This window comes from Benincasa hispida, chromosome 3 (genome assembly GCF_009727055.1).
Source record: "Benincasa hispida cultivar B227 chromosome 3, ASM972705v1, whole genome shotgun sequence".
NCBI lineage: Eukaryota > Viridiplantae > Streptophyta > Magnoliopsida > Cucurbitales > Cucurbitaceae > Benincasa > Benincasa hispida.
In genome coordinates, this window is record NC_052351.1 from 10,818,746 (window position 1) to 10,841,016 (window position 22,271).

The 22,271-nt window shown below is 35.6% G+C and overlaps 2 protein-coding genes across 4 annotated transcripts; both read left to right on the top strand.

Moving 5' to 3' along the window:
* LOC120072999 (tyrosyl-DNA phosphodiesterase 1) lies at nucleotides 1-8,145 on the top strand. Of its 3 annotated transcripts, none has more exons than XM_039025548.1 (17): nucleotides 1-338; nucleotides 440-619; nucleotides 725-949; nucleotides 1,088-1,282; nucleotides 1,513-1,573; nucleotides 1,955-2,031; nucleotides 2,106-2,363; nucleotides 2,517-2,606; nucleotides 2,718-2,852; nucleotides 2,986-3,135; nucleotides 6,434-6,537; nucleotides 6,766-6,819; nucleotides 6,931-7,021; nucleotides 7,242-7,316; nucleotides 7,425-7,572; nucleotides 7,651-7,785; nucleotides 7,880-8,145. In XM_039025548.1, the coding sequence occupies exons 1-16, from the start codon at nucleotides 324-326 to the stop codon at nucleotides 7,737-7,739; spliced, it is 1,947 nt and encodes a 648-aa protein (XP_038881476.1). In that variant the 5' UTR covers nucleotides 1-323; the 3' UTR covers nucleotides 7,740-7,785; nucleotides 7,880-8,145. The 3 variants fall into 3 exon arrangements, with proteins under 3 accessions (XP_038881476.1, XP_038881477.1, XP_038881478.1); XM_039025549.1 differs by having other exon boundaries at nucleotides 7,651-7,767; XM_039025550.1 differs by lacking the exons at nucleotides 7,242-7,316; nucleotides 7,425-7,572; nucleotides 7,651-7,785 and having other exon boundaries at nucleotides 2-338.
* Nucleotides 8,146-8,355: 210 nt separating this feature from the next.
* Nucleotides 8,356-10,380, top strand: LOC120073001 (ubiquitin domain-containing protein 7SL RNA1-like). Its single transcript, XM_039025551.1, has one exon. It carries the CDS (start codon nucleotides 9,559-9,561, stop codon nucleotides 10,201-10,203), a length of 645 nt encoding a protein of 214 aa, XP_038881479.1. The 5' UTR covers nucleotides 8,356-9,558; the 3' UTR covers nucleotides 10,204-10,380.
* The last annotated feature ends 11,891 nt before the right edge of the window (nucleotides 10,381-22,271 follow it).

A 22,271-nucleotide genomic window follows, 5' to 3' on the forward strand; every position in this document is an offset into this window, starting at 1 on the left:
ATAGTTAAAAAAAAAAAAAAAAGAAATTAGGGAGAGAGCAGACCCAGGCCCAAGACGGTGCATTTCATCAGAGTCTGGCCGCCGTGGCATGTGTCTTGTCTTGCCCGCCGCTTCAGCATCGCCACCAACAACAACAAACTCCGTCGTTCATCGCCTTTCCTCGCCGCTAAGCCGCCATTTTCATTGTCATTCCCACAGATTTTGCAGTATTCCTCTTCTCCGTTCAATCTTCTCTCCTTAAGCATCACCACCATCAGCTTATTTCGCCTTTGGCTTCATCAAGCTCTTCTCCTCTCACTCTGAAACGCCCTCTCTGCTCAGCAATGGCTCGCCTCCAGGTCCTGACTTTTCAGCTCACAGTCAGCTTATTTACACTTACTCATATATTGTATTATTTGTTTTCTCTAATTACTTTTCTGTGTTCTTCTGCGGGAAGAAGGTTGGGTATTTGGTTCCGCTTGATAAAAATCTGGAGGAAGACAATTTGGGGCTAAAAATACCTCTCTCTGAGGGCCCAAATACCGTCGGCCGTAGCAACGTTCTCGTTTCTGATCAGAGGATCAGCCGCAAGCACATCACTCTTACCACTTCCACTGACGGTTCTGCTAAACTACTCGTGGTAGCTTGCAACTTCCCTCACCCGTTACCGAAGTTTTGTTGACCTAATTTGATAGAGGTTTGCATGTAGAGCAATTGCGTGAAGATTTATTTGTTCTAATTGTAGGAAGGTACGAATCCAGTTGTTATTAATTCTGGTGATGGTAGAAAGAAACTTGGTCCTCGTGAAAGTGTGGTAATTCGGGACGGGGATGTTATAGAGTTGATTCCAGGCCATTATCTTTTCAAGTATGCATCTCATTGTTTCAGTACAAGGCCCAGTCATGAGGATTTGGGACAGAAGAGAGTTAGACAAGTGGCGGACGATAAAATTTCTGAGAGAAAGGCTAAGGTGTAGTCAAGAAGTTGTTAATGTTTGCTTCTTTGTATTATAATTTTCAGCCACGTTGTGGAATTTTCAAATTCAGTTGCTGGATTGGATTTGAAGATTGTTCCCTTCTTTATTTGATGTCATTATACACTTGTGTAGAGGGTTGAAATGGTAAGCCCTTGGGAGAATCTACAATCTGGGTTCTCGCAGTCTAAGGAAGATAATAGTGTGGAAGCTATTCGCAATTTTCACATTCCCGACGACAGATTGCCGATGACTTTCAGACTTTTGAGTGTTAAAGGCCTACCACCATGGGCTAATACATCATGTGTGAGGATTACTGATATTATACAGGTAATAACAGGCATGTTAATCTTCCATTTCAAAAGTGGCAGCTGTCAACTACCGAGTACTGAATTAATTGATATATTTTGTCAAGTTGCATATACTCTATTTTGTTATTTTACCTGTTATGAAATTGTTTTATTCTATATCTGGTGGGTACCTCAAGATATATTTAAATTGTAAGGATTTTAACATGCGTAATTTTAGTTTGCATTGGAATTTTGGTTTTTATTTCTCAGGGAGACATTCTCTTTGCCGTCCTGTCAAATTACATGGTGGATATTGATTGGTTAATACCTGGTGAGTTCAACCCCCCCGCACTTGGAACTTTTTTGGATTTTTTTAGTTGTTTCCATATTCATCCACTTCCTCCTGGTTCTTGGAGTTGCTTCAGTGTAATTTTAGTAGTATATACATAGCTTACTAGCTAGGCTAATATGATATTCATGTTTTAATTGCATTCGGCTATTCATCATTTATACAGTTTCTGAATCTGATTGTCATCATCTATTATTATTATTTTTTAAACAATGGTATTTCATTATTACTTCTGGTTTTACAAGCATTTAATTTTAAGCCAGACAATTTACGTGACTTTGTTGTGATTCATTTAGTTATGTTATGTCCAGACCATAAGTTTTTGCATATTGTATTTGTGTTCCCCCTTTTATATTGGTGCAGCATGTCCCGCTCTTGCAAAAGTCCCTCACGTGCTGGTTATTCATGGTGAGGGTGATGGAACACTGGATAATATGAAGGTATAGTGCATTGATTCAAACTAAGTTTACATTTATGTTGGCAGTATTTAACAGTTGGTTTATATGGATCATAGAGGAAGAAGCCTGCTAATTGGATTTTGCACAAACCACCACTACCTATATCTTTCGGGACTCACCATTCAAAAGCAATATTTCTTGTCTATCCTCGAGGAATAAGAATGGTTGTACACACTGCTAATCTAATCTATGTTGATTGGAACAACAAAAGCCAAGGTTTATGGATGCAAGATTTCCCCTGGAAAGATCAAAATTCCTCTACAAGAGGATGCACATTTGAAGATGACTTGGTTGATTATCTTAGTGCTTTGAAGGTACACGTTGAGTTGTTAAGAAAAAGTGTGAAAACAATTAGATGTGTGATTACTACCGTTTAGATAAGGCTTAGTTGCTGTAGGATGAATCTTCAGCATATCATCCCTTTTAAAATTAAAATGCTTATTCTTTTTCCTTCTGACCATTTGCAGTGGCCAGAATTTCCTGCTAATTTTCCAGCTCGTGGGAACTTCAATATCAATCCATCTTTTTTCAGAAAGTTTGATTATAGTAATGCTGCGGTACTTGATCAATTACCTAAGCTTGTACTCCTCCATATCTAGTATTTTCTTGGTGTTTTTTTTATATCTTTTTGACTAATCTATCATATTGTGGAGTGTGCTTGATTTCAGGTTAGATTGATCGCTTCTGTGCCTGGATATCATACGGGTCGCTATTTAAAGAAGTGGGGCCATATGAAGCTACGTTCTGTTCTCCAGGAATGCATTTTTGATAAAGAGTTTCAGAGATCTCCTCTCGTATACCAGGTATAATCACTAACCTCATTAGCTAATTGTAATGATTTGTGCTATGTGGTCTCCGTTGATTTTGCAGGTTTTGGACTTTATTTTAATAAATAATTTTTATGCTCATGTGCCTATCTTTTGTGCCATTTTCTAGTTCTCTTCACTTGGGTCGTTGGATGAGAAATGGATGGCCGAGTTTGCAGCATCACTGTCATCAGGTTCCTCAGCTGATAAAACGCCTCTAGGTCTTGGGGAACCATTAATAGTATGGCCTACTGTGGAAGACGTCAGATGCTCTCTAGAGGTACCGCTGAGTTGGTTATCATTTGAAACCTTTCTATGATGTTTTCTTTCTTTCTTGCCCCCTCCCCTTTGTTTGAGGAAATATAGTTCCTCTTTATGAAGCACAGACACGGATATGGATACGATAGAATACGACGATACGTCAATTTCTAAAAAAACTAGAATACTGATATGTTGAAGATACGTTTTCTTTTTCTTAATAAAAATCTAGGATATAGATAAATTTAGCATACAAATTAATGAAAATAGTACAAAATATAATACAAACACTGAAATACAATACAAAAAGTAACATCTAAGATGTTGAAGTACAATAGTCAATAAAATGTAATAGAAAAGTTACTCATATTGATCAAAGAAGAAGAAGAAGATCAGAGAGAGAAGTATGAAGATAAACAAAGAACTTCTTTGTTGAATTGTTGAAGATATCCAAGTGGATTATATTTTGATGGACTTTGTGGGACTCAAATGTGAAAGTGAAGATTAGATTATTAGGGTTTGGTCTTTTATTTTCATTTTTTTTCCTTTTAGTTTTGGACTCGAGTAGTGAGATTTTTAAATAGCCTGTCTAGTTTTAGATTGGGAAAGATTAGATGATTTGCTTATCTTTTTTCTTTAAAAAAAAAAAACGTAAAAATAGATATGTCAAATCGCGTGTCGTATCTAAGTATCGATATCTGATACGTGTGATACGGATTCTTTGCCTCACATTAAGTATATGTGCTTCATAGGTTTCTCGACCACCTATAGTTTAAACAATGTTCCAAAATTTGAAACACTTGGCCTAGAAGGCTGCCACTTGGGGGCTAGGTAGGGGTATCCCCGGTTTTTTTTTTTTTAATTTTTTTTTTTAAGAAACCCAGAAATATGCATTACACAAAATACAGGACAACCTGGGGGATAGGGGGAAAGAGTTTCCTTCCAAGGAGAACTAATTACAAAAACACCCCCCAATCTCTAAAGGTCGTATCGAAAGGAGGTAATTACAAAAGAATTTGCTATAGATGTGACACCGCATATAAGCTTGGTACTAAGCTTACAATGTTCCAAAAAATGGAGAAAACAGCCCCGTCGTATAATGTATGTATTAATCTGAATAATGTATTAATCTGAATCTGACGTTCATGGTTATGCTTTAGTTACCTTCTGGCCCTTGATCCTGAAAGTCTTCTAGTTAGCAATGTTTAGGAAAAGGGAACAACTTGAATTAATTACTGATACCACTCAATGATTCACTCACAAAATGAACGAAAGAAAAAGAAATGCGAAGGTCTGGAGGTCTCCACAAAAGCCCATTAAACTGCCTACTTCACTACTGGCATATATACTACTACTTCAAACTGATTACCTTCCCTGGTTCCTGCTACCCTCTACTGCAGTACAAATTATTTTCCTCTAGGACATACTTAACTCTCTCTCTTTCACGATTTCCCTCGTGCACTCTCTGGCTACGTGAAATGCATTGGAGGACTCTTTTGACTGTCATTACACTCTTACTCTCTATTTTTATGTAAGGACTAAGGATCTCATGGCCCTAGTGCTGCATTACACGAAAAAAATACCATGAAAGTTTTCACTTCTTGTCCTTTCCTTAAACTTCTGACATATCCTTCACATTTATTGCCAATTGATTCCAATGTTTCTCCATTTTATAAAGACATTGATGACTTTCTGATTTCATTCATCCTCCAATGTGTAACATCCAACTTCCCCAGCACTAAGTCATCTCACGGTTCAAATTTTATGGAGGCCCCCCGCTCTTGACCGGTTTCATTTTTACTGAGTAGACCAACTTCTACCAGGTTGGCTTGCATAATTACTGCTTTATCTAGCTTGAATGGATGGAGTTCAGAGCAAGTATTCATTGATAGCTTACTTCAACGCTTCCCTTGAGCGAACCTTGAGCGAAACTAGATATCATGGACTGATAGTCTTTTGATTGCATTTTACAGTTTTCCTTTCCCATTAAATCTTTGAAAAATCTGTCTCAAACCCTGGGTACTTTTTCCCCCCTCCACTCAATTGAGCAAAGATTTTCGTTTCTGTTCCTCAATCTCAGTCAGTGGCCAACCTAGAAAAATGTTTCATCCTTCTTCATTTTCCCCAGCCAGAATTAGCAGACTCCTTTTTGCACCTTCATTGGATAAAGACAACTTCTACGAGCCTCTCTCTCTTTTCTAATATATATATATATAAAGTCATTCAAATTAGTTGTCTTGATCAAACAGTATTAATTTTGTTAAATTACTGCCTTAAACTTCATAGCTAACCACACGGGGAGAATATAAACATCGTTTTTCCTAGCAACTAGGAGCTCCTTGGTGCCAAAGGAAGACACTAGTTACGTCTTCCTCGAATTAAAAGATATTGGAGTTGGGAGGCTTTAAACGAATTTCCAAAATAAGAACTTGCCTCTTTCTATATTTCAAATATAATTTGATCGAAAATGAAAATTCATCCAAACAAAAATAAACTGAAATGGTAAAAGTTTATTCACCCCTTCAAAACCTCAACTCACCTGCTGATTGAAAAAGACTTCACCCAAGGGTTAAACTTCTTTGTTTTGGGATATTTCTCAATCGTACTACTTTGGAGTTCTAAATTTTTTTGAGCTTGCCAAAAGGGGAAGCTACCGTGGATAAGACAAGTGAGCAAACGAGATAAAAGAGACTCATAGGAGATATAGTGTCCTCTAATCCTGTCCAAATAACGTTGTCTTATAAGAAAGCTCACTTGAAGACTCAAGAAACCAAGTATGGCTATCACTGGAATCTGAGTCACAAACTCTATGCGAAAAGATAATGAAGAGGTCATAGTTGTAGCTTTCCTATCAGACAATTTTCTCCCTATATGAAAGTTATAAGAAAGACCCCCAAATTAAGATAGAATAGAGGCCATTTTCTTATAAAAGATAGAATGGAAAGAGGGGAAAGCAAAAGAGACTAGATCAATGCCAATCCAACATTCATAAAAAAAGCAAACATGAGGCATATGCCACTTCTAGAAGTAAATTTATTCTGCAGTTTTAGAATTCATTTTCCCTGATTATTGGCCGACAGCTCCTTCTCTAAAATTCCAGTGTAAACCTGCAAACTGACCCCTGTTTTCTTTGCTAAGTTTTTTATTTTTCAGACTTGACCAGAAAGTATTGAATTTGTATATTTTCTCTGAATTCTTAATCAAGCCGAGTTGGATGACTAATGTGGCATTTATCTCCAAATTATTTTGGGAAGATGTACATTTTATAGCACAATGTTCAGTTTACTCTCTGCTCAAACTACTTCATTTCCCTTGGATAGGGGTATGCTGCTGGAAATGCCATTCCCAGTCCATTAAAAAATGTGGAGAAGGGATTTTTGAAAAAGTATTGGGCAAAATGGAAATCATACCATAGCGGCCGATGGTTAGCATGTCTTTCTTTATATATATTATATGTCACAGACTCATAATTTTTTTTAATAGCATTTCAGCAAAAATATTCCCGATACTTTAGCTTATTTTTCAAAGCATTTCCTCATGATATTAATGAATACCAACTCAAAGAAACTAATTCCTCTTAAGGCCATCTTCCTGTCCCAGAAGCTACGCCATGAGAATTTGATCCTTGTCTTCGTTCTTTTCTGTGCTGCAGTCATGCAATGCCGCACATAAAGACATTTGCTCGTTATAATGGTCAGAAACTTGCGTAAGACTTCATGCCAAGCTAATTGGTTTTCTTCTATTTACTCGCTAATTTTAATTGGAAATTTGGAGTAAATTTGAAGACGTGAGACTTAAATGAGTTTATTGTTAACAGTTGGTTAGTGCTAACGTCATCTAACCTCAGCAAAGCTGCCTGGGGAGCACTTCAGAAGAACAATTCTCAGCTAATGATTCGTTCTTACGAGGTAAGTATCTCTTAAATGTGAGAGATGGATCTGGTTGCACATTACTAAATTTATCTATTACCATTTCTTTTATGAACATGGGTATGTGCAGTTGATTCAACGTTGCATTTATTCATTGAATATCTATCTATGATTACTGATAGATAACCCAACTGATCCATTCATCTTATTATTGTCATTTTCGGAGGATGAAATATTTTTGTCTTAAAAAAACTTTCAGCTTGGGGTGCTCTTTCTTCCTCAAAAAAGACATGATTATAGTTTTTCTTGTACCAAGAGTGGAGGTTCAGCACTGGTAATTCCTAAACCCGGTCCTTGAATGAATACTTGGAATACATAGCAAATTCTTCAAAAGGGAAGATTGAAAGTTTTTTTCCCCCCCTCTTACTCAACTTACCTTTAGAACAAGCCAAGACCATCAGAAAACTTAGAAGAAAAAACAGAACTGGTGACATTGGCTTGGCAAGAAAATAGGAAAAAAGAATCATTGTCTGAAGTAATTCAATTGCCTATACCTTATGATCTCCCTCCTCAGCCATATGGCCCTCAAGGTCAGGCAACGCTCATTCCTTCATTGTGGCAACTTGCTTTACTTAATTACATATTCTGACTTGTTTTGATCCCACCAGATGTACCCTGGTCTTGGGACCGTCGGTATACCCAAAAAGATGTCCATGGTGCGGTTTGGCCACGTCAAGTTCAGCTTTATGCTTCTTAGGATTCTTGATATCCTCTTACCTCTCCAAGTAATTATTGAACTTAGGGTTCGTGTGGACGGTTTTTTGTTTTTTGTTTTTTGTTTTTATCTTACTACTATATCCTCTGATTAAAAGTACTAATTTACATCACTCTTATTAGGAAAGGGCGGGAAAGTTGGAAGTAGGAAGAGTTGTTAATTAGACAAAAGACATTCGGCTTCATGATATTCTTGTATCAGCTGCATTACATCCTAGGGAACAAAATACTTTTTGAGTTATTCTTCATATTAAAGAATATTCTGTTTATTAGAATCTTTAAGAAAGTAGGGGTAAGGCATATTTTTCTATTGACCAAAATGTATATGTGGTTGAACCAAAAAAACATGTATAATACAAAGGCAGATTGATGGGAACTTACCATGGAAATATGACAAGTAATCTCATGCCTCTTTAACTAGTTAGTAGACATAATATCATTTGTAATTGGTTTGGCAGATTTTATTTTTTTAGTATTGATGATGCAGTAATTGAAGTTTCATTTTTTCTTTCCTATTATCGAATTATTAAGATGTAAAAGGATTATATTATTGAGAATCAGCATCAATACAAATTAGAAGTTTTTTTTAAAAAAATTCTTTTTGACAATTTGGGATGTGAGAATCGAACCTAATACGAATTTTATGTTAATTGCTATGATATTTTTTAGGACCCCATATTTATTCTTCTCATGAAATAAATGATAGAATTGGAGCATCTATTGATCTTTTTGGGCCGTATCATTCCAGTGTGTGTACTTACTATGAATATGAATGAAAGAGAAAAAGAAATTCAGAAAAACTGAGTTGAACAAATCATACTATTTCGTTAAATTTTAGGCTCAATTTTTCAAAATATACTTTCTTACTTGGGTGTTCTTTACTTGTATAGGTAATAATTATCATCATACTTATATGGATCCATCCAATTCTCTCATATATATCCATACTTGGGTTTCATGATACATTATTTTTTAATTGAATGACAAAAACTGCATATCGACTAAATTGTTATAGAAAAAAAGGTATAAACCATGTATTATTTAATTGATTCGTCATTAGATTTAATTCAATGCTAAATTAAGGATATAGGAATTGAACTACTATTTCCTTAGTTCATTAGTTGTGCAAGTGCAAATATCGCGTTCACTGTGCTATGTCAGATTTGTTGAATTGAACTAAATTGTTTTAAAAAAATGTATAATCATAACTTATCCCATAAAAAATGGTATACGAGTTGATTAGGTTTTTTCCGTACATATATATAAAAAATGTGTGCTTTGAAAAAATAAAAAATCCTAAATTTGATATGGGGAAATCAGTAGTAGATTAAAATTTTATTTTTGTAAATGAGTTAACCACTACTATTATTTATATATTTAACCAGTAGACGAGACGGTCTACATTCGGTTAAAAAATCTAAACTTCAGTACCCTGAAGACGAAAAAAAAGGAAAGAAAAAGGGGAAATATTTGATAGAAGAAATAAGAGTTAGGGTTTTTTTTTTTTGTTTTTTCTAAAAATAGAATTAGAAAGTTAGAAGGAAGTGTGAGTTGGAACAAGAATCACGGTTACACAGTTATAAAACCACCATTATTACCATTTAATTTACCCATAACCATTACAGTCCACTGAATGGATCAAAATCCCATTCTTCTTCTTCTTCTTCTTCTTTAGTACTACTGTAACGTGCATTAAATTGCCTCGAAATCAAAGACTTAATTAGAATAATTATTACAACAAAAAGGGGCATTCCTTTGTTAGTAGTAATGTAATCTGGATCCCCTGTGGGCGGACGGATATAATGGACGTGATATTCGTTCCTGAGCAAGGAGAAACGTTCGGCATTGAAGTTGGTTTCTTCGACACCGTATTAGAAATCAAAGAGAAGATTGAAAAATACCATGGCATCCCCATTCCCAAACAATCCCTAATCTTCAATGGCCGCATCCTCCAAGACCACCGCGACGTCGAATTCTGCGAAATCTTGCAACACTCCCGGATTCAACTTGTCGTTGCTAATTCAGAATTATCCGCTCAATCCGAAATCGGACGGCTCATCATGAAGCAGAATAATATTCTTCCTGATCCTCCTCCTCCTCATCAACCGCCGCAGCCGCAAAAGGAGATCACCTCCTCCAAAAATAATAATAATAATAACAGCAGCAGCATAAACAACAACAATTATAACAAATTGAAAGTGATGGTGAAACCGAAAAGTGGGAATTCAAAGATAGCAATGGAAGTGAACCCAACAGACAACGTCGGGGAATTGAAGAAAGAGTTGGAAAAGCTGCAGCAGAGAATGCAATTTCATCTGCCACCAGAGGGTTTCTTTTTCATTTATGACCGTGACGTTATGGATGAAGACCGTTCCTTTCGCTGGCATGGTGTGGCTCATGGCGATACCATTGAGATCTTCAATGGCACTGTTACTGGTGGATCTTGATTCATCAGGTACCACGAGCCCTAATTTTCCTTTTTCTTCTTCTTTTTCTTTTTAGATCTGTAAATAATACACATCAGATGGATGCAGGAATTGAATGTTTATTGTAGTTGGTTATCAATTGTCAATTATGTTAATGAATGGAATCTTCATCTCTATAATTTTATTTAGACAGAATAGTAACCTCTAATTCTTCAAACCCATTATAGGGTTATAGAAACAAGGAGTTGTTAAAGGAATTCTGCTTACAAACCCTACTTAATTGATTGGACTTTTTTGTTATTGATCTTAATAAATTCTATTAAGTAGTGGGTAGTTTTCTGCAACTTTATTGTGATTCAGTTGAAATTTAATTTAGAAAAACATGTGTCTGTGTTTGTTGTTGTTGGTTTTATGATAAACTATAATACAATTGCCTTTTTTCAGGTTCTAGGTTTAGTTTTTATATTTGGTCTTTGGATTCAAATATTGCATATTTAGTTTTTTTCTTTTAAATTGCTGAAAATTTCACTAGACATTTATGTAATACCTAAGTATTTATAACCATCTACATTTTATTTGAATATTACAAAAACTATTACAATTGGACCATCATACTTATAATAATAGTAAAAATTAGACCCACAAATAATCTACGTAACCTAATTTTAACACTCAAACTTTAAAGGCTCAAGTTGAGTATAATTGGAAGTGGTTTTTGCAATTTATCCTAAATGAATTACTTTAGGAAGATGTTTCGATTTCCCTTTTAATGTGGTCGCTTTCAACGAGCACATTTATGTTGCATTAAATAAATAAAATAAACGTTATCTAAAAATAATGGAGTGGCTGCTATAGGCCACCTTGTTGGTTATTTTATTTTCGATGTGCTGATGCACCACCTCATTGTAACTCTTTTGTTACTTCTTTCTTCTTAATGTTATTTTACTTCCGTTTCAATATATATAAATATAACGTATATCCTAATATTAGGAAATTTCAATACATGACTCAACTAGCCTTAGATGTTTGCCATGTTTGTCTTAAAATTTTGTTTTGGATATTCAAAACTTGTAATTTTAAAAACTATGTATTATAAACCATTCAATATAAGAATTTGGGTATTTCTCGATGGCGAAAGTTGTCGGCATAAGCTGAAAAGGTCGTCAAGAAAGATTTTCTCGATGGAGAAAGGTCGATGATATAAATTTATAATCTTGACGGTGTGAAGCCACCATCGGGAGATATTAAATATCATTCGACGGTTAGAGGGTCTCTAGCCACCATCGGGATTTCTTTTCCCGACCCCTAGGACCATTAGGGGATATCTTTTAGCGTCGAATTATATATTTAACCAAATGTCATACCTATTTGAATCTGTTTATTTATTTTCTTTTTTTAGATGTTTGAATCTTCAACCTTAATCCAAAAGTTACTATAACATCCATGGTTCCTTAATTCAAACCATAACATCCACAATTTCTTAATCTAAAAAATATTACATGATAACAAAGTACATGGTGGGAGATGCATCTACAACCTTAATCTACAATTCGAAAATCCAAAATAACATTAACATCTACAACCTAAATAACACTTGTTGGGAGATAATGCATCTTCAACAAAAATCGATACCTACAAAATACAAATTTAAATAAGTTTAATGTTCAATATATTATATACCAATCTCAAAATGAATATAGAATTTAAAACTCAACTAAGAACATTAATGAATTAAATAAACCAACTCAAACTTGCATATTTCAATCTCAAACTCAATATAAAACTTAAAATCCAACTCAAATTTAATCATAACTTAAACTTAAACATACTTCTACTTAAATATAGATATGCATATTTCAATCTCAAACCAAGACATATCTATATTTACTTAAACAAAACAACTTACCCCCCAATCCCAATATACAAACCAACATAAGTAAAAATTGAAACAAACAAACACTTACTTAAACTTATATCTACATTTACTTAAATAAACCAACTTAAACTTAAACATATTTGTACTTAAAACCAACCAACTCATAACAATTGAAACAAACCAAGACATATCTATATTTACTTAAACAAACTAACTTACCTTCCCCCCTTCCCCTCCCCCCTCAAAATTATTCTAAATTGTAATATACAAACCAACTGAAACACATATCTATATGTTTATGTTGTTATTTTCTAATTAGTTTACTACAAAAGTCGAAGAGCTCTTACCTAGTTCGATTTATCTTTCATGAGCTGTAAGGCTTTCATATCCTCCATCTCAGATTGTCTTATTGCTTTTAGTTCGTCCAATCTAGCCAATTGCCTTTAATTTCATCTCTTCTTGTTGCTACTCTAACTCTTGATGATGCACGGGACGATAATTTATTTATTTATTTTTCACTTTTTGACCCTTCGGTGTCCTACCAAGGCCCACTCTTGTGTCCAACACCTATTCGCATATTTCTTCATCCGATATTCGTTCAGGCCCTTATTGGGTGGAGGATTCTCTCAATTCAACCATTTGACTCTACTTCAATAATTAGGACTAATTATTGTAAGACAATTGTATATGAATAAAGTTACATTGCAGAATAAAAACTTACATATGCATCATTCACAGCTTGATTAACAAACGTCCATTGATTAGTCTCTACATCAATAATTAGAACTAATTAGTGTGTTTGCTTAAATAAGTCCATTAGGTCCATTGTTTGACCGTTGGGTCCTTTCTGTAAAATAATTCGCAACATATTAAACACACTTTCTTAGAAATCAAATATAGAAATACTTTTATTTTTACCGTGGATTCTCTTATGCGAATGAAAGTCTTAAAACCAGTTGTATGAGTATATTTTATGGCTGACCGATTCCTTTGATTAGTCTCTGTCACTTTCTAAGAAAATGAGAAATTAAGAGGAAATGAGTAATTGAAATATAAGTAAACAAAAAAAAAATAAAATATAAAAATGATTACTTTTCAGTTGGTGGATTCAAACTTGTTGCATAAAAAGTGTCGATCCTTTATGTCGTTTTAAGATCAGGTGGGTGTGCTCGTGCCTCTTCATGACTTGTATATTTTTATAGTGTTTGTGTAATTCCCCCCTATACTCTTCGAATGAATTTTTCATCTGTTCATTGATGAAATCATTGACCAATTTGTTGGACAAGTCTAACATAAAATGGTTCTGAATTAAGAAAGAAAAGAAAAACTAATTAGTATCTTTGCAGATGCATATATAATTTGTAAAATATAAAATGACCATCTTACCAATAATCGATTTTTAACAAGCTCTCTTGTCTCTGTTGGTACCACTCTCCATGATCCATAACGAATGGAAAAAGATTCCCAAACGTTGGTACCAATGGCATTGCTAAACCTTGTTGCATTGTTGCAAATTGGTTTCTCCCATACAGAGTCGATCTCGAAAGGAATTCTCCCAAATTGTTGAACAATTTATCCAAATCAACATTTCAAGAGTATTCGTGTCCAGCCCTAATAGTCGTACAACTAGATTCTAAAGAAATTTGCGTCGTTAGTTTAATTAAAGATTAGTTTATATAAAAATGTGGATCTAAAATAAACTGAATTATCTCCCACAAAGGATGATGCACCAATATACCCAGACTATAAATACCAATATGACCTACCATTGTTCATGTATAAACAACAATATTGTAACATCCCGGATTTCAGGAAAATTTAAGTTAATTATCTAAAATTATTGAGTTTAAATTTCCCTTTCATTTGAAAAATTGGGATTAAATTAAAATAATTGAAAAACTTTTATTGGTTAAATTGAATTTAATTGATTAGATATTCGAATTGATTATTTTGAAAATATTGAATTTTGCTTCCTTTGATTTTGGATTTTAGGGCTAACTTAAAAAAAAGAAAAAAATTAAGAGATAATTAATTTCATGTAATTTTGAATTGATTTAAATATTTGGAATGATTTAATTTGTATCAAATTGATGGATTTTATGCCATTTAATTTTGGTTTTTGGAACTAAATTAAGATAATTTTAAAACTTAATTGATTTATTAATTTAATAGAATCTTTGGAGATTTTGGAGATATTGTGATAAAATATTTTATTTATCTTTTCAAAATTTGAAAAAAAAATTAAAAGAATTGAGATTTTTTTGAAATTAAATGAGAGTGAAAAGAGGCAAAAATTGGGAGAAAGCAATTCGGTTTTTCAGCGACAGCTTCCACAAAATTATTTTGAACCGTTGGATTGTGCTCAAATTTTGGATCGTTGTTTGAAGCTTTGGTTTATTCATAATCCCTGCTGAATAAAATCTGTAAAACTAGAAATTTCCTTTCTCTCACTCTCGCAAACTCTCCTCATGCAAGACCTTCACTATCAACTGCTAGCCTAAACAATTTATGCCATCCGACAGCAACACCTACTGCCTATCTATGGTAGCCACGAGCCAACGTGCTATTAGCCACCACTTGCCCGATCTTTGTCGGAATCTTGAGAAAAACCTTGGGTAAGACTTATTTTCCTTATAATTTGGGAGGTGAAATTCATCCATTTTATTTTGAGTTAAATTAGTAACCTCTCTTTGGTGTGAAACTTAGAATCAAGATTTGAAAGTTGTGAGGCATTGACCATCAAGCTATAGACCATTTTTCGTTTTGCAGAAAATTGGTAAAGATCGATAAGTTTTGAGTAAGTTGTTGGTTGGTTATTCTTTTGGATTGAGAGTAAGAGTGGAAAAATTAAGTTATTAATTTTGGATTTAATTCTTGATCAGATTGGCTAATTGAATCGAGTTTTGGAATTTGTCTTGGATCAAGCCACAACTTTAGGTTATTCAAGTTTTCCAAAAGTTTTAAGGAATTATTTGCATGGACTTTTGTGGCCAAGTTGAGGTAACTGGTACTATTACTGGTGCCTTCATGCCAAGCGGCCTAGATTAGATTTATAAAGTTAATTAATGGACTTTAAAAGTATGATTTTTTCGTTGTGATATACTTGTTGTATGATAGTTATGAGTATTACGAGCATGTTCAAATTTCTAATCAGTACTGAAATTATGTATGTGCTGCATGAATAGACCAATAGAGTTGTTTACCGTATCGCCGTGATGCATGTTTTATTTAAGAGGACCTACGGGTCTAGTTTCATGTTTGACGGTGTGCGTACGGGCCGTTAGACATGCGTGAGTCTGACAGGTTCATACTCTGTTATTTTTCATGTTTGACAGTGTGCCTACGGGCTGCTAGACATGCATGAATCGACAAGTTCACGTTCATGTTATTTTTCATATTTGATGGTGTGTCTACGGGCTGCTAGACATATTGAGTCGTCAGGTTTACGTTCATGTTATTTTCCATGTTTGACAGTGTGCCTATAGGCCGCTAGACATGTGTGAGTCGATAGGTTCACGTTCATGTTATTTTTCCATGTTTGACGGTGTGCCTACGGGCCGCTAGACATGGTGAATTGACAAGTTTACGTTCATGTTACTTTTCCATGTTTGACGGTGTGCCATCAGGCTACTAGATATGCAAGTCAAGGCAAGACAGTATGTATTTTGGTTTCTTTTCATCATCTAAAACAGATGTAGTTGTTTGAGCCACGAGCCCATCATTCTCTACTCATGGATACATAGCCTGATCCCAGTAATGGGATCACTTACCAAGTATTTTTATACTCAACCTTTCTTAATTTATGTTTTTCAGGTAAGGATAGGAATGGACCAGTGGGTGACGAGAGGAAATGTTCACGTACCGTTGGAGCTTCGAGCCACAGGTCTATAAGGTCCCCTAGGTAGCTTGGATAAATTTGAGAATCAGTTTTTGGGTCAGTTTGAAATGTTCAAATTGACAAGAGGGAGTTCGATTATATATGATATAATTGGACTGGTTAATTATATATGATATAATTGACTAAATGTATGAAATACATTATTTTGGAGGAAATTAGATATAAATATTAGATATAAATATGATTTATATCAAGTGGAGGAGAAATTACTATAGTAGATATATGATATCAAACTATAGGATAAGAATATAATATGATTATATTCATTTATTTAATTAAATTAGTTAATTATATGATAATTGGCCAAAATCTTCTCCTCGATCGTACGTTAGTGGAAAGTTCAGTATTCGTTTATTGTAACAGAAGAATAAAATGAAAATTTGTTTCATTTTGCAAAGGTTCGAAAAAATCGCAATCGGTGTGAAAACGTCTTGATCGCTTAGCTGAGAGCCTATACGATAGAGCTTAATCGTTTAAATGATCGCATACCCGCGTCTAAACGATCGCACGCTTTTCTCTAAATGATCGCTTAGATTTTCTAAAAATCATCTAGCGTGCCATGTTTTCTAAACAATCGTTTACCTATTACTAGACGATTGCTTAGTAAAACATACACGATCTTGTAGCTTTCTCTAAACGATGAGCACCCGTTATACGATAGCCTTCTCTCCAACTTGCTTATCGTCTATACGATCAGCCCATTCCTCCCACCTCTACCAAATTCAATAAAGACCACACTTTGGATTCTCACTCCGAGAATTCCAAGGGCTCTAAGTGGTGGTGTCGTCCTCGCTCAACCTTGCTCGTGCTTGTTCGAGTTGCTGCCATTCATGTAAACGATCGTGTTGTTGTAGTCGATTGTTTTGCTAGGCAATAGAGAACGTAGAGGTTCTTCCGCTACGTTGAGTTTGAAAGTGAAGAGAGAGTCTTCAAGTGGTATGTGAACTCAATCCCTTGTATTTTATTTATCAAAGCATGCTGTTAATTAGTATTAAATTGCATAACTATCTGTTAGAATGTATGTGTTGTATTTCAATCACAATGAAATTGGAAAGATTTGAACGCGCTCATGGATGCTCTTCGATAAGAGTTCCTTCAGTTGGTATCAGAGTTAGGTTGATCTGATATTCTAATTTCATTGTTGCAACGAATTGCATATACATTCTTAGTTGGTGCATATCTGCTCTGTTTAACTGTTAAACTGTTGTGGATGTGGGGATTAATGGAGTTTTCTATGATATTTGCCTTGGTTTGATTTAATTCTTTTATATTTTCAGTTGATTGTAAAGCCCCCTGCGTTTTTGGGCATTATTAATCGTTATCGAGTCTGTAATTCAAAGTAAGTTTGAGTCTTAAATCATTCATGAAGAAGATCGGAGCAAGGGTTGTTGTTCTTCGAGGAAGAAGACGATCAAGGATTGATTGGGTCATGTAGACGATGGGTAAGCGATCGCTGAGTATCGGTTCGTGTAGACGATGGAATGCTCGCGTATCGTTTAAGGCGTGCGCACACTAGACGATTGTTTAGCTCAGCAAGCTTCATCGCTTAGTAACTGACTAAACGACCACTTAACAACGCATGGTAAATCGTTTACCTTTCGCCGCTTTAAGTGATCGTCTAGACGATCAGGCTTCATAGCCTCGTTGTTGTCTAAGCAATCATTTAGCTTTTGCGCCTATCGTCTATTGTGCGTTGAGCGATTGTCTACCTTCAACGTTTACTAAACGATGGGTTTCTCCTGGCGGTTCAAGATCCGGTTCGCTTGTGAACCGATTTGCTTGATGGAAAATGTAATAGATAGAGTTATTTCATTCCGATTTTTTTGTAAATGATCATCCCAGTCCATTAATCCTTAGTTTATTACATGCGATGTATGGTTTTTTTATGTCATATGGTATGCACATATAGTAAATCCCACCTTAGGTCATGCATTGGTCATGCATCATCTCTTTATTATAAATGTTATAATTTAGAGAAGCATGATTTAATTATGTAAGAGCATGCTCATGCATCATATAATATAAGAGTTATATTTATGCATGCATAAGAAGCATTGACATGCATCATCTTTATATTATAATTGTTATAGTATAAGGGTGAATGGAAAGCACGTTTGCTTGGTTATTACACGTTTATATAAAAGTTATGTATAGTAATGACCGGACATTGCATGAAGCATGACACAAGGTTACTTTATAAGCGTTATAAACACCTAGTTATGCGAAATTGGTTTTTTAGTTGTTTCTTTTTAAAAGTTAAAGAGAAATTAAAACTAAAAGCAATAAGAAAGACATGCATGCTCACTTAGGTTTAATTCATATTTTAAAATGTATAAAACTTAGATGACATAGACCTAAGATCACCGTTCTAATATGATTAGCAATCCTAAGGCTTTAATCTTTTAATTAGTTTAATAGGATTAAATTGACTAAAAAATGTTAAAGTGTAACAAATCTATCTATAAGGGACATTTTGTCTAAGGCGGATTCTGTCTAGGCTGGGGTATTTAAGTTGACGGAAATGTAACACCCCTACCTAGGAACTTACCTAGAAAGGTGAATTAGATAGATTTGATGCATGCATGCAAGTTAAGGACAGTCCATTAAAGTGTTTAAATGAGACTACTTGAACTTGTTCATATTTCATAGACAAAAGTTGTTTATAAGCAGACTTTAAAAAGTTGACTTGGACTAAAATTAGTAGCCGGATTTCTAGGTTAATGAACCCTTAGGTAGAACATTCAGTGGGAGGTACTTGGGGAATATGATGTTTCACTTAAACATTTCACGTTTCTCTTATATAGTCCCCTAACGGATGGTATTTAGGTAGGTCAATATCAAGGTGGATGGAGAGAGTGTTTATAGTAAGTGAATGCAGGAAGTGCGATAGCATATCCCTCGGTCTCCCTTGTTGGATTGAATAAAGTTACTGCACATTGCCTTGAGACACCTTGGGAGTGTCCCCCTAAAGGATTGCAGTTTTGCGTGTTTCTTTATTTGATCTCCTGTAAGAGGATAAGGTAACTTAGTCTCTTGTCCTAATCTACTTCTTCCCTACAATGGGCTCATTAGGGCGGGACTCTGGCACTGAAAACGAAGGGATACACTTACGCAAAATTATTAAAGGTTAACAGTTCTAGACCGAATAAATGGTGGCTGTTAGGTTCAGTTCCAAGAGTTGGTTCTGCCTAATGGTTGAGAATGTCTCATCCTAGCGAAGGGGCATCTGATCACCTCACCAGTGATGTTTGTCCGACCTCTCTAGAGCATCATTGTAAAATAAAAGTCTTACATTTAAGGTACTTAAAATTGTTTTGCAAAACTAATTGGTTAATGTGCTTTAGCAAAATCTAATAAAGTTTTGTTCGTATTTTCAGCAATAAGTTTTCAAAATAACCACAGCCACGTTACCTTTGCTTAGCGCCGAAAAATTTAATGGCGATAACTTTTCGACATGGAAACACATGCTCATGACGATTCTTATCATCAAGGATCTCATGTTCGCTCTTACGGAGGCCTGTCCTCCTATTTCAGCTCCTAATGCCGCTTGAAATGTTCAGGAGGCGTACGAGCGATGGACACAACGAATAAAAAGGCCCGAGCCTATATCTTGACAAGTCTTTCTGAAGTCCTGGCCAAGAAACATGAGTCTATGGTCTCAGCACGTGAGATCATGAAGTCCCTATGGGGAATATTTGGACAACCGTTTGAACAAAGCATGCACGAGGCTCTTAAGTATATATTCAACTCCAAAATGGAAGAAGGAAACTTCTGTTCGTGAACATGCGCTTAACATGATGGTTCACTTCAATGTGACGTAGTTGAATGTGTCTACCATCGATGAGGACAGCTAGGTTAGCATAATCATGCATTCTTTGCCGAAAAGCTTCATGCACTTTGTTAGTAATGTGATTCTTAACAAAGTGAAATATAACCTTACAACTTTTCTTAACGAGTTGTAGACTTATTAATCTTTACTGAAAATTAAGGAGAGGAAGAAGAGTGAGGCAAATGTTGCTTCATCCTCTAGGACGTTCCATAAAGGTTCGACCTCAGGAACAAAGTTTACACCTTCTACTTCTAACTCTGGAAAGGGGAAGAAGAAGAATGGTGGTAAGGGAAAAGGGAAGTAGCTTGCTAACCCATCGCTTGTCGTCCTAAGAAGGTGTCCACCACCGATTGAAAAAGGAACTGTCCTCGCTGGCTGAAGGAAAGGAAGGTTACCAAGGCTAAGGCCAAGGCAGATAAAGGTAAATATGATTTACTTGTACTTGAAACTTGTTCAGTGGAGAATGATGATTCTACCTGGATAATTGATTCAGACGCCACTAATCACGTTTGTTCTTTTTTTCAGGGGATTAGATCCTGGCGACAGTTTGAGGCTAGTGAGATGATGATGCAAATAGACATCGGGCACGTCGTCTCAGCTGTGGAAGTAGGAGGGCTCCAATTAGCTTTACAAAATAGGTTTCTAGTTTTGAATGATGTATATATTGTTCTTGAACTTAAGAAGAACCTTATTTCTGTAAAGTGCTTGTTACAATGTAAATACACTATTCATTTTAATGTGGATAAAGTATTTATTCATAAAGATGGTGTTACTATTTGTACAGCAAATCTGGAAAGTAATTTATATGTGTTAAGTTCGTTAGCCATTAATTCACTCCATAACACATGATTGTTTAAAACTGTCGTAACTCAATCAAAACATTGACGTATTTCTCCAAAGGAAAATTTCCATCTTTGGCATCTTCGTTTAGAGCACATCAATCTTAATAGGATTAAGAGATTGTTGAAGAATAGAATTCTAAGTGAGTTAGAAGAAAATTCTTTACCGGTGTGTGAATCTTACCTTGAGAGTAAGATGACTAAATGACCTTTTACTAAAAAAAGATTATAGAGCCAAAGAGCCTCTTGAGTTAGTACATTCTGACCTTTGTGGTCCTATGAATGTGCGAGCCTCAGGTGGCTATAAGTATTTTATCAGTTTTACTGATGATTACTCCAGGTATGGGTATGTTTATCTTATGCAATAAAAGTCTAAATCCTTTGAAAAGTTCAAAGAGTTCAAGGCTGAAGTTGAAAATGCATTGGATAGACGGATTAAAACACTTCGATCGGATCGAGGTGAAGAGTTTTTGGACTCGGAATTTCATGACTATTTGATAGAACATGGAATCATTTTCTAACTCTCAGCACTGGGTATACCTCCGCAGAATGGTGTAGCGGAGAGGAGAAATAGAACTTTGTTCGACATGGTTCATTTGATGATGAGTTATGCTTCCTTATCGGACTCATTTTGGGGTTTCGCAGTGGAGACTGCGGTATACATACTCAACTGTGTTCCCTCCAAGAGTGTTGCGATAATACCTCTGGAGTTGTGGAACGGGTGTAAAGCTAGTTTACGTCACTTCCGCATTTGGGGTTGCCCTGCATATGTGCTTGAGGAAAATCCCAAGAAGTTGGAACCACGGTCGAAGTTATGCCTCTTTGTAGGCTACCTCAAAGGTACACGAGGGGTTTTTTTTATGATCCATCGGAAAATAAGGTGTTTATTTCAACGAACGCTACTTTCCTAGAAGAGGATCATATAAGGGAGCATAGTTCACGAAGTAAAGTCATGTTGCGTGAGCTTTCCAATGAAACTACTAAGACTTCAACAAGAGTTGTTGAAGAGTCTGCTACATCAGCAAGAGTTGTTGATGGGAGTTCATCTAGTAGGTCGGTTCCACCTCAAGAGTTGAGGGAACCTTAACGTAGTGGGAGGGTTGCGAACCCCTCCGTTCGCTATCTGGGTTTCACGAAAATCCTTGCTATGGTAGCAGATGGCGACATTGAGGATCTGTTGTCTTATCAGAAGGTAATGGAGGATGTTGACCAGGATGAATGGGTCAAGGCCATGGATCTCGAGATAAAGTCGATGTACTTCAACTCAGTATGGGATCTTGTAGATCAGCCTGATGGGGTAAGATCTATAGGTTGTAAATGGATCTACAAGCGCAAACGGGGTGCTGATGGGAAGGTACAGACCTTTAAGGCTTGACTTGTGGCAAAGGGTTATACCCAGGTAGAGGGAGTCGACTATGAGGAGACTTTCTCGCCTGTTGCCATGTAAAGTCGATCCGCATCCTTCTGTCCATTGCAGCTTATTATAATTATGAAATCTGGCAAATGAACATCAAGATGGCCTTTCTGAATGGCAATCTTGAGGAGACCATTTACATGGTACAATCTGAGGGATTCATAGTCCAAGGTCAAGAGCAAAAGGTTTGCAAACTGAATCGGTCCATTTATGGCCTGAAACAGGCGTCTCGA

Bases quoted from the DNA above. Each gene is read 5' to 3' on its own strand.
- LOC120073001 (XM_039025551.1), top strand. From the start codon at position 9,559: ATGGACGTGATATTCGTTCCTGAGCAAGGAGAAACGTTCGGCATTGAA.
- LOC120072999 (XM_039025548.1), top strand. The intron at 950-1,087 runs GTGTAGTCAAGA...ACACTTGTGTAG, and splicing joins TTTCTGAGAGAAAGGCTAAG to AGGGTTGAAATGGTAAGCCC. The intron at 2,032-2,105 runs GTATAGTGCATT...TATGGATCATAG, and splicing joins GAACACTGGATAATATGAAG to AGGAAGAAGCCTGCTAATTG.